Here is a 13,627-nt window from a genome sequence, read left to right as displayed (position 1 = left end):
GTACCAAAAAAGATAATTTTAATGTTTAAGCTTAAAGTCAAAATTAAATATTTATATAAAAGCTTTAATAGAGAGTAAATAACATTCTAATATAAATTAACTAAAGTTTAAGCTTATTCTTATAATTCATGTTAATTATTACTTAATTAAACTAAATATAAGGTTAATTATTTTTAATAGTTAAGATTTTTTTCTGAATATTGTATAAATTTTTATAATGTTTGTACATATTTAACTTTAAGTAGGTTAACATTTAATCTAACATTTAACTTATCCTTTTAAAAGTTTTGAGCGCATCTTTTACAAATTAACTAGATTGGATATTTGCCAAACATTTGAATTATTTATAAACGAAGAAGGTTTTTGATCGATTTGGCATAAGTAGCATTATTTAGCTTTTTTTAGTGTTTTTTGTGTTCACTTTAGTTTGTAAACTTAAACTACTATTTAAATATTAATTAAAATAGATTAATAAAACACAGTAGTTAATGCAAATCCTAAACTTTAATTTTAAAAGATGTTTTGTTTTGTTGTAGATTTCATATGATAAGTTGATGACATCATATATAAAAAAACTTGGAAAGTTTTTTTATGAAAAGATACTTGATTTATCTATAATTAAACACATGGATATTAAAAAATTTTATATCTAAAAATGTTTTACAATACGAATAATATTGTTTATTGAATGTAAAATAAAAGCGCTCAAAATGTTTGGTACTAAGACCTGGTGCAAGAAAAACTTTTCTGTTATCGAGTCACACACCAATTGGATACCTTTTAACGTCTTGTCCAGGACAATATATTAAGCCTAAACTAATATCAAAGCTAAACATTGGAGAAATTAGAAAAACATGAAAAGTCAACAACGTCATTGTGCTTTTAAGACAATAACTACGATAGTTAAAACTAACTTTAAGTTACTGTAATTATAAGTAAACAAGTTAAAATAAAATAACACTCATTACTTTAAAATTTTAATATACTAGAAAGCTTATAATAAAAGAAATACTTAGTATTCAATGTTCAAACAATTCACAAAAAACAAACCATTATCGCTAGCATCGTCCACCAGTATTATTTCCACCAACAAATGGTCCGGAGTGGTGTGTAGAATTGAGTAAATGGTTCGCATCACCAACGATATTGGTTCGTTGTAAAACACCACCACAACTGATGTAAGTGGTAAGTTTGCGTAATCAAACTCTGGTCTTACTTTGCAACTGAAAAGCAAAAAACAAATATAAAGTATTGTTTTTTTCTACATAGTTAACTTTATTTAACTATTTTAGTTTAATTATTTTAAAAGCAACCACTAAGCTTTAAGGTAATCGAACTCGGGTTTTTCCTTGCAACTGATATTTAAATTTAAATATATTTTTTAGTATTAGAACTTTTTTTTCTTAGTAATTCTGATATATTGTAGTAAATTGCAGTATGCTTATTTACTTTATTTGATGCAATAAACGTCAATGGTAAGTTTGCAAAGTCGATTTTTGGTCTTTTTTGATAACAAATAAAAAAAATCATTTGAAAGTTAGTTTTAATTGCTTATTTAATAAAGTTGTTCTAGCTTTATACGTTATTAAAATTACTATTGATATTAGTTGACAGTGTGAACTAGAATTTTTTACTCTGACTTTATTAGAAAATGGTTATAGTTAAAATATTTTTTAAGTAACTGTTATTATTCTAACAGTAGTTATAATTTATATTTATTGTACTAAGTTACCTACAAACTTGCAAATTTTATTAACATATAATAGGAAAACTAAAAATAATCATTTAGATAAAAACATCATATAACACCTGTTTCTGAAATAAAATATAAGTTATAAATAAATTTTCATATAAAGGCTTGTGGTATTATGACCTTTTAAAATTCGAATTTTGAGTGGGATTGGTATTAAGATTGTCATTTGTCAATAATTTTCATTTGTAAAATGTTGGAAAATTGAGCGCTTTTATACACTTTTACGTCATAATAAAGCTGAAATAAAAACGATATAAAAACGGATAGCTTCTTTGGTTCTAAACTCAAAAAAGTTTGGCTCATTAAAATTATATTTTAAGTTACTTTAGGCAAAAACTCAAATTTGTGCATTTGTTGTTAAATAATGAAGAAATAGTCAAAAACGATGTTTTGCCTTAAAAAAGAAACAGCAAATTATTAGCAAATTAAAATGAACAAGTTCTTTAATATTTTATTAATTAGTATTTGAGTACACTATTTATGTTTAATTATTTCATTGTACGTTTTAATTTGCATAAAGAAAGAAATATTAATCCATTTATTGCATAATTTATAAATTCTTTATATAAAACTAGTAAGAATAATATAAATAAGTAGAAATATCTTCAATTTTATAGTTATATTTTACTAAACTATAATTTTAGTTAGAAATTATAGTTTATTATTAAAGGCCTGTGATATTACGACCTTGTAAAATATGATTTTAACTTCGACTGGATGCCGGGATACCCAATTATTAAGAATAATTTATGGATAAAACTTCCAAACGATTGAAAATTGTGCGCTTAGTTACATTGTTACGTCATGAACAAACTGAAATGCAAACAATAGAAAAGCATGAACTTGTTTTACTTTAAAACTCAATGACTTTTCAAGGTTATATAGTAGTTAAGATAAAAATTTAAGTTTGTGTATCTATTTATTATAAAATGACATAAAATCGGACTTTTTTCTATTTTAAAACTGGAAAATCAAAGTAGTACTTCGAACTAGATAGCAGTTAAATAAAAATGTTTTACTGAACAAAGAAAGCAACAAGTAAGTAACAAAATTATAGAAATAAGCTTTTTTCTTAATAAATATAAATTGACTGTAGATGAGTGCAACTATGAGAAGCTAAACGAAATTTCAAAAAATACTTAAAATGCTTTATTTAAATAAAATTATGAAACTTTTGACTTTAAAAATTAATAGTAAACTATTTAAAGTAAAACTTTGATGAACGAATCATTATTTGATATTAGGCATTAAACTTAGAGTTTTTATCTATAACTAAGAAAATATTACTTAGCGAAGCAAAGTTAAGTTCGATTTGACTACCAAACATAGTTTAAAAATATAAGTTCAAGTTATAAACATATTTTATAATAAAAGGCCTGCGATATTATGACCTTCTAAAAATCAGATTTTGAATTCGATTGGCACACAGGATAGCCAAGTATTTATAAATGTTTACTTGCTAAAATTTCAGTTTGTTTGAAAATTAAGCGCTTTTAAGCATCGTTACGTCATAAATTAAATCAAATGCAAACAAAAAAGAAAGACGTAATAGAAATTACAATTCGTAAACAAATTTCGTTGTTTAACATCTACGAAACTAATAAAAAAATATTTTTATTTAGTAAATTATACATATACAACATAACTATGAACAATTAATATACAATATTTCTTTCATCGAAAAACACAAGTTCATTAGCAAAATCAATATAAATATTAAATGCCTTTGAACAATGTTAAACATAAAAGTACTATTTTTCAAAATATAATAAAAAAAGTAACTTTTATATTAAATAAATATTACACTAAAATACATTTTTCGAAAACACTAGGTATGTGCAAAATGTTACTTTAGAAGTTAATTTTAATTAAAACTTTAATGATTGCAGAAAGATATTATATCTAACTTTTGAACTTTCAACATAATTGTTTTAAGTATTTTCGTTTAATAAAAAGTTTAAAAATAAAAATTTAAAAATTTCTAGAATTTAGTCACTGCAATAAAAACCCATCTTTGATTGGTATAAACAATGATTTGAACTACTTTGTTATTTTGTTATGATTAAAAATGATGTATAGTAAGTTATAACATTCGTATCATTTCAAACTCTAGTCTTTTCTGTGACAAAATTTGATATTTTTTATTAATTAGATATAAACTTTAGTTTTTATAACACTGACCTGTTTAATATTGAGCGCATAAACTCTATTTGCATCCAATAAATTGTTTTTACAAAAATTTACTAAGCTAAGTACAACTTATTGTAATTTATTTACAAAATCTAAACTCATGTTGTAAAACATTTTTATTATCAAAGGCCTATTGTGTTATGACCCTCTAAAAACCACCTCTAGAGTTCGTTTGGTACCCAGGCTATAATGTTAGTAATGTGTATTTGCCCGCTAAAACTTATTAATGTTTCAATACAAAACACTTCTTTGCTTTGTTGCGTCAAAAACCAGTTAAAACGCAAACAAATAAATATGTTAAGCACCAACTTTGTTTATTATTAACGCTGCGATTATTTCGGCTATCTTGAAATAAATGTTTTTAGCTAAATAAAAAAATAAAAACTTTAAAGCTTTAAATGTTTTTTAATTTATTCTGGAAATGCTAAGGAACAATCATTAATAAACTACTTTTTCTGGTAAATTTGGCCAACTGACAAGAAAAGTACCCACTTTAGTAGGTTTAAAAACTGCAATATTCTCAACCATTTCTAAAATAATAAAAAGTACACTTACTCTATACAAAAATTAACAAAAACATGTTTAATCTGTAGAAAACAATTTACTTGTTTGTTTATTCAACTACTGCATTATATTATGCTTTATTTGTTTTTTTTTGTCTACAATATTCGTAGCAAAATTTTTTACCTATTAAAAATAGTAAAATACTTTGAACGTAATCTCTCGACAAAAAAAGTTCATAAGAGTTAAAATTAGTATACAACTCAAAAATATTATTTAAAACTTATTTTGATACAAATTATATTGAAAACATAAGTGTATTTCTTTATTAAAAACAAAAAGTTTATTTAGCAATGTTTCCTATCGGTAGCTTTGTTAAAGGTTTTAACAAAACAATGTTTTCAGAATGCTCTATTACTTAATATAATAATTTTTTAAACATAAACAGTATGCTTTAAATTAGTACCTAAATCTATTTTTATAGTTATCAGTATAGATTAAGAAATATATTGCCATAAAAGTCATCTTAAATTTCGTTATTCAAAATGTTTTATATAAATCAAGTCTAGGTTTTGAATATTTATTATTATTTTAGGCCTATGGTATTGTGACCTTGTAAAAATCGAATTTTGGTGAAGTTAATTACCCTAATTTTTGTAATTTTTTTTCTGAATAATATTTGAACTTTTTTGAAAATTTATCGATTTTTTGATAAACAGAACTAAGTGCAAACATAATACAAGCGTGGGTTTTAATTCATTTCAAAATTCAAATGTTATTTAAGACCTAGGCTTAATTTTTATGAAACATTTTGAATAACGAAGTTTAAGATGACTTTTATGGTAATATATTTCTTAATCTATACTGATAACTATAAAAATAATAGATTTAGGCACAATTTCATAACAATGTTTATGTACAATTTCAGTACGTCTAAAATTTTAGCGCTTTTTTACAACTTAACGTCACAAAGAAGTTCAAATTCACAAGCATTTAGCACTAATTTTCAAACATATGCTTTTCAAATTTTGATAATTCAAAAATAATCTGATATATCTCTTTTGTTAATTACAGTGAAATTTATCAATTTAACCTTATTTTAGATCGAGATGTTTTAATTTTTCAATGATATATTATTCAACAATACATAGCTGGAAAAAACTTTAAATTTAAAAGAGCAAAACTTAAAACATTAAAATTATCCTTAAACACAATAAAATTAAAAGACATATTTTACCACAAAAGGCCTGTGGTATAAGACCCTACAAAATTAACCTTACATTTTGATTAGTGACTAGGATATCCAAGTACATGTAAATATTTACCATATAAATTTTCAGTGCGTTTTAAATTTAACCGCTCTCATTCAATGTTACGTCATAAACTAGTTCAAATGCAAAACGTGCAAGCATGAACGCATTGCAATTTAAATTTTAGTTAATAAGCAGTCTAACAAATGCATATTTATAACATAATTTCTATTTTAATTAAACTTTGAATAAAACTTGTTTGTATAAATTTAAAGTTTAAGCCGTCAGAAAATTTTTGCTTTTAGTAATAAACAATATTTAATAGAATTTGACGGAAAAGACATCATACAAAAATGTAATTGATTTTGATGGTTATGAACTTTTTATTTTTACAAATAAAAAGATTAAATAAAGAAAAAATCAAAAAACTAAAGACTATTGCTAAGCACAACAAAAGGAACAACAAAATCTAGCTTATAAAAGCTGTTTATTTGTAAAGGTCTGTTATTTAAGACCTTGTAAAAATAAACTTTAAATTAACTTGGTACCCTAGTTACTCATTTATATATATATATTTAATGTTGAAATTTGAGTATGTTTGTTAACTAATCTCCTTCATACATTATTACGTCACAGACTAGCTCAGATGCAAGAATTACGGAAAAAAGTAGCTTTATTATTTCTATACTTTATAATTACAATGTCTTATCATAATTTGAACAGATTCATGTAAACGACATAACAGAAAACAAATAGTATTGACATAAAAGTTTAATAAAATTTTTTAAGGTAAAACAAAAAAAACAGGTAAAAAGTTAACATTTTAGTAGTTAAACTTACTTAAAAAAACAACAAATAAAGCAGATTTTTTTAATTAGTATATTATTAGGAAATACATTATAAAAAGACTCTGTATTTAAAAAATAATAATAGAAAGCTTTGTAGTTGTTTTGTAGTAAATAAAATACGATTAACATTGCATTTTTTATTTTAATTTGGTAATAAACTTGTAACAATATAACAAAATATTTAACAACGATTAAAAGCAGTTGCACTTTTACAACGATAACATTTTGTATATTTTGGTTAAGTCTTATATTGAACACAAGTAACTCAAAAGCAATACTTTTTTTTACTTGTTATAAATACTTAAAGAACAACTATTTCAAGCAATAAATAAAAATCTGTTGTACTAACATTTTACTCATTTTTGCTATTATGTAGATATTTTTTTTTTCGTTAAATATTTTTCTTACATTAAAGCCATATCTTCAAATTTGTTGAACACTTTAAGTGTGTTGAATACTATGAATAACATTTAAATTGGTTGTTGATTTAGACAATAATAAATAAAAAGTTACATTAGATGGTATTTATATAACGCTTTTTTGGTAAAAAATGCATTTTAAATGTGGCTTAAATTTATAAGTTAGTTTTAATCTCATTAAATATTGATTGACTGCCAAAGCGTGCTACTATGAATATTAAATTGCAAACAACGTAATTGTTAAAGTTATTTTATTTAAAATTGATGCATTCGAATTTGTTTTTAAAAGTCTAAAACAAATTCTAAATCTAAAATACTTTTTAAAACTTTTCTTAACTTTACTTTAAAACTGTTTACAAGAAATCGTAGATAGTTTTTTGTTTTATAATAAAAAAAAATAAAATGAATTAGTATACCAATAAGTTTCAGAAATAAAAATTTGTTATTAAAGCAAATAAGAGTAGGTTCAAAAAAGTTCTAATACGTTGCTTTTTCTCTTTAAATACTAATTGACGGTTAAAAATGCAGCTAAAAATCTTTTTAAGTTTATATATTTATTTTGATATTTTTATTTCATAGTTTAGACTTTTATAAAACAAAATAAAAGCTTCAAACTAAAGTTAGTTAAATATGTTGTTATTTTTGTTTAAAAGTGTAATTCCTACCACATTTAGTTGAACAGTAGTAGCTCTAGTTTTCAATTATTTATATCAAATACTTGAAAACATACAAATAATTATGTACAAAACTATATATGTAATCAAGTTTTAATTAAACTTTGTTTGCACATCTTTTATATGATGACAAAAAAAAGGACTTTATATTGTATAAAGAAAAAAACGATGTAGTAAGAAAATAATGAGCTTTATGCAAAAGGAAAGTTTTTGAATTTGTTTTCTTTATTTTACAACATATTTACATAGCACTTTAATATTCCATTTAAAAGTATATTTACCATCTATAACTAAAATAGTAACTACAAAACTTATTAAAAAATATTGAAGTCATTTAATACTAGAGACCAAGTTAGGACCGAGTAAAAACTAGTTAATTACTAAACTTGTAACAAAAATATAAAATATCTAAAAACAGTTATTATGAAAAGTCTGTGAGTACAAGATTGATATTTGATTCAATAAACCTACGAACAATAAAATATTATTCTATTATGCTGTTCTAATATAAAAGGTCTGTAAGGACCTGTTAAATATCAGGTGAAGTTAGAGGGATGGTATTCTAGGTATCCTGCGTTACATTTTCGATTGCTGAAATTAAACGTAGTATTTTTCACATTTTTGAAATGGTGCATTGTTACGTCACAAGACAGCTCAACCGCACGCGTGACTTGTTATGAAATTTTGTAAAAATCTAATTGCATTTTAACAGCGAGTTTTTCTGAAGCAGCTTAAAATTACGACGATATCAAAAAGCAAATGCTTTTAGAATATGAATAAAATAATAATATTAAAAAAATTATGCTTAAAGAATAACAAGCTACAACTACTAGTTAAATTAATACGCAATTCTCAAGGATATTTATGGAAAAATTAATATTTAAAATAAATTTAAAGTGAGAGCGATTTAATTTAGAATAAAAAGTTTGAATATGCATTTTCAAATATGATTACATCACTATTAAAGCCAAAGTTTTGTTGGTTCATTTACAAGTTAAACATATAACTGCATGAAATCGTCCCATATAAAAAGAAACATAAATTTCAAAAATAAATATAGAGTACACTTTGTATTTAGAGTTCCGGTTTGTAATGAACTTGAAATCTGTTAAAAAACTAAAACAATTTTTTGAAAATAAGTGTTGTAAATTAATTGTATACGGAAAAAGTCAAACTTTTTTTTTCAGACATAACTAAATTACTAAACTAACTTAACATACACCAAATTAATTTTGAGAAAATTTCTTTTAAAAGTTAAGCTAGATAAAATAATTAAAAAAATTTATAAAAATCTAAACTTAAAGCATTTACATTCTAATTAATATGTTTATTTTTCAAATTTACTAATCCTATTTTTATAAATGTTAGACAACTAGAAACTAGTTAGATTTTTATTGTTTTACAAAAACATTTGATGTTAGTCGACATGAAATTTAAGAATTTAGAATTTTATTTCATATTATAAAATTAGTATTCACTTATTCTATAATTATTATTAACAAATCAATTATTTTAATAATAGAAATGAAGTTTCTGTAGAAAAATCACTGTAAAGATAAAAAAAACTAAAAGAAGGAAAGTTTTTTCTACAAAGTTTTACAAACAGGAAATAATTTAAAATATCAACAATGGAAAGAAAAGTATTTGCACAATAATTTAACTTCAGTGTATTTTTAGTAAACATTGTCAAAACTTGAATTTTAAATAAGTTTTCAAAAATGTTATCTTTGTATACAGTATTTCAGTTTGTAAAACATTAAGTATACATCATAATACATAGTTTTTTAATTCAACAAATCGATACACATTTTATATAATGTTATTTTTTATCTTGAGTAATAATAAACTCTTGTTTCACTATTTAATTTTTATTTTTATTTGTACGTTGAATAAGCAAACAATTTATACAAAAGCGTTTTTAATGAAGAAGCTGAGAAAACTTCTGTATTCTAAGTTTTTATAATTTTGCACTATTAAAAGCTTAATCTTAAACTAAACATTAGTCTAGCCTGCAAATAGTAATCTTTTGTATAAAAGCTTTTAAGATGATAAATTATGAGATTAAAATTTTGTGTGTCGTTTTAAGCTGTGTAGTTTTTCAACAGAAACATTGAAAGTGCTTGAGCAAAACAATCAAGTTATATAGAGTATTAAAAAATTGTAAAGTGTAAAATGTATTAAGGAGTTTAGAAATTCATTACTAAACAATTAAAATAAAACACAAATTTTAAAAAGCTACCTCTAACTTTTTTATTCGAAATGCTTTTTTTTTTAATTTTAGGATATTTATCTTATCAAAATGTGATTTAAGGCTTAAATTGATCCACAGATTTTATAAGCATACTAAGAAAAAAATTAAGAAATACGAAAAGTATAAGAATGACAACTTAAAAACAATTAAAAAAACTTTTCTTAAATGTTTTCTCTAGCTTTTAAACATAGCTATTTATTTACTAATTAACATCAACCTTTTTAATTTTTTAAAGTTACTATGCTGAATATTTTAAAATGTTAACAGCAAAGTGTACTGTTTCTCAAACGCAACTTAAATTGTATATAAACTTGACAAGTAACTTATTTTAGATATTTTAAACTAAAAGAACCACAATTTCTGACATCATCAACGGGAACATTCGAAATCACTTAAGTATTTCAATTTCTAAAACTAAAAATTACTACTAACAAACGTTTCATGTCTGCTATCTTTCAGCAATCTGTGCACACTTATTTTCTCACTTAACGCGATGTTTACCCCAATTACTTTACAAATAATTTCAATAAACAACAGTTCATAACTGTTTGTAACAAAATTAACATAAACACTGTAACTTATTAAGAGTACATCATGCAAACCGTAAAAATTAAACTTTATTACATCTTAACATACCTTTCATGTCTGCTATCCCTCAGCAATCTGTGCACACTTATTTTCTCACTCAACGCGATGTTCACACCGTACATCGACCACAGCTTCTTCCTTTCCTCCTCATCTTCGTAGGTTTCTATGACAACCGCCTCCCCCAGCTCCCCCAACTCGCCCCTGACTTCCAGTGGGGGTCGCTGCAGAGCTGGTCGCTTGTAATCGATGACTGTCAGATTTCTTTTGTCTGAGAGGAGTTCCTGCACAAAAACCAGTCGAATGTTTTGAAAATATTTTTTTTTGTTATTAAAAAAGTTAATGAGTACATGACTTCTGTTTTGGAAATTTTAAAAGTTAAAAAATCAATTATATAAGTAAATGAAAAATATTTTTTTTTTCAAATAGAGAGTTGATATTTTATCGAATATTTTACAATTAAGGCGTATAAAACTTGAAAACTTGTATTCAGCATTGTAAAACTAAATTATTTAGGTTTTGTTTTACAAACACACACAGTTTAAAATAAACACTACTGTTTTTAGTTATAAACACAAGTAGTTTTAGAGCGTAACATTTCTAATACGTTTATACTCAAGAGATATTTAAATTCGACGAAAATTTTTGTAGGTAAGTGAATTCTAGTAACATACTTTTGTTATGTACAAAGTAATAAACTGTTTTCTTACCTCCTTTTCCATAAAGTTTTCGATATTCTTGACCACCATGCCACCAAAAGCCTTCTTGTAGCTTTCGAAGTTCTTGTAGTTGACCAGGACAAGTATTAAAAGTGTTAATACAACACCAAATGCGAAAAACTTTCTTATTTTCACCTTCATTTACATTGACTATTTATAAGATTCTAATTGTTTTCTATAAAAATAGTTATTTGTTAGAGGTATGTAGTTTACATTAGCTTAATTGAACAGAATTCTGTTAAGCTTTTTGTTTGAAAATTTAAGAATTTAATTTGAGACTCCATTCGTTCTATGAAAATCATTTGTTAGAACTTTAAATTTTGGCTTAATTAGACAGTGTTTTACTTAAAGATTTTGTTTTGAAGTTAGTTTTAAAATAGTTCTCATAGAAAAGTGGTGCGAATTTTCACTGCAAATAATTATCAATATTTTTAGTTGACAATTAAATTATCGTTCATGACATCACTAATGCTATTTTTGTTTATTTTAGTCTCCTGTATACCATTAAGTTTCTTAATTGTATCTTTAATTTTCTAAAATTATGTTGTTTCATATGTATGTTTGTTTTTCAAAACATAAAATAAAAGCAAACTTTGGTACTTCTTTTATTTTTATTTTTTAGTCGAGTTAAAAACTGCAAAAAATGCATTGTATACAGACTAGATCAAGTACAACAGAATATATTCTATCAAACTTTTTTTTAAGTAATTAAAAGTTAAACATTTTTTCTTAGCTCAGAACGTGTAACAAAAGCGTGTTAGTTTTTAACTAAAACTTTCTACATAAATCAAGTTAACATTTTGTCACAAATATAAAAACTCTTTAATGACACTATTTGTCATTTAACCAAAACATCTTTCTGTGGATGGTAAACAACTTAAAGTACTCTCCGGGCTCAACAGTCAATAGAACAACTAAGTAGTTGAAGAAAAACTAAGAAGTAGCTTAAAGTAAAAGAAGTTAGTTGCTTAAAACCTTTGTCTACTTTTCCATTTAATTTATATCAATTTATAGCTTGATCATTAACTTGAAACAAAGAAGAAGGCAAGTTAGCAAATTTTAATCTATAAGTACATATAAAATCAAAAATTTGTTTACCATAGGACAGTTATCAAATAAACTGCTTTGAATTAATTATTTTTTTTATAAAATAGCTTAAAATCATTAAAGAACATTAAATTAATTACTTTTAAGTACTTAAAATCTTTCACAAACAAATCAAAAAAAAGTTGTAACAGATAAAAATTAGACAATAATGAAACAGCTTATTCAACTTTTTTAGTTACTGTTTCATAAATAAAAGCTTATCTTTAATTTTTTTAGCCGTAATCTCGCAAAATTTTAGCAGTCCAAGCTATAATTAAAAATAACAAATATCCAAACAATAATTCAAATGAATTAACAAAAACTAACAAGAAGTCATACAAAGGCCAAACTATCTTTTCATAGTAAATAATTAATGAATGTCACCTGCAGACATGCAAATTAAAGGCTTTTAAGTCGAAAAATAACAACTTTGTGAACTCAAAATACTTTAATTTAGTATTTCAGTTACTGTAAATAAACTATAATGGAAACTGCTTAAATTTGACACGAAGAAAACGCTATAAGTAGATAAAATGTTTTGGTTTAAGTTTTTAAAACCTATTTAAACCATAACAAAAACGTTAGTATACTAATAAAAAACATAAAAGTTTATTTGCTTCCTATCTGATTAAAAAAAAAACTTTTGTTAAGACAGAGGCAGACATATAACTTTTAAGATGGTGCCAGATAAAAAGATACTGAATCAAAATTTATGGATAAAACAATGTTCCATGAGCAAGTTTAACACTGTTAATTTGTACAATAAAACAAGATCTTTAAAAAGAAGCATAGTCTAAAAAAGTCTACTATCTAGTTATTTATTATTAACAACCTAATTATCAAAACTTAGTGGTCAAATTATGATAATCATGTATTTTAAAAAAACTGTAAAAAAGGTGATTAATGCACTTCTGTCCATCATTGACTCTAAAAATGAAAAAATTGAAATCATTAAGCTTTTTATTTGATATTGCTACTAAAAAAAAAACTACTAAGTAGTTGACTCAAACATGTTTTGTTTATACTTTAAATTTCTAACAGTATACAGAAAAAATAAATGTTTAAATTATATGATCCAATGCTTACAAAACTGCAAAAATCTTTATTTCGAACCTAAAAACGTACCTCGCTTTTCAGCTGATTAAAATAAGATATAGTTTTATATAAAACTAGAACTAAAATCGCTTCAACTACTAACCTAGTATACTGAATTATGTACATAATAAAACAACAAAGGAAGCAATACCGGCCGCAAAAACACTTGATTGACTCATCGAAAGCCCGCTAAAACACAAAATTTCAGTTTTGTAGTAACGTTGTGAAATCAAACGCGAAAATATTTGGAAATTAT

General features: G+C 24.0%; 1 protein-coding gene across 1 annotated transcript; it reads right to left on the bottom strand.

The window, feature by feature from the left end:
* Positions 1-1,050: 1,050 nt before the first annotated feature.
* On the bottom strand, positions 1,051-11,358 carry LOC145848155 (polypeptide N-acetylgalactosaminyltransferase 4-like; the record flags this gene model as incomplete). The annotated part of the gene is made up of 3 exons (XM_082953830.1): positions 11,182-11,358; positions 10,523-10,755; positions 1,051-1,223 (listed from the first exon to the last, which is right to left on the bottom strand). Coding segments are annotated over exons 1-3 (556 nt in total), but the record flags the coding sequence as incomplete, so codon positions are not given.
* Positions 11,359-13,627: the final 2,269 nt, after the last annotated feature.

The sequence above is a fragment of the Thalia democratica genome, unplaced genomic scaffold (genome assembly GCF_965202585.1).
Source record: "Thalia democratica unplaced genomic scaffold, ktThaDemo2.hap1.1 HAP1_SCAFFOLD_1259, whole genome shotgun sequence".
Taxonomy (NCBI): Eukaryota; Metazoa; Chordata; class Thaliacea; order Salpida; family Salpidae; genus Thalia; species Thalia democratica.
This window is presented reverse-complemented; position numbering and strand designations above follow the sequence as displayed.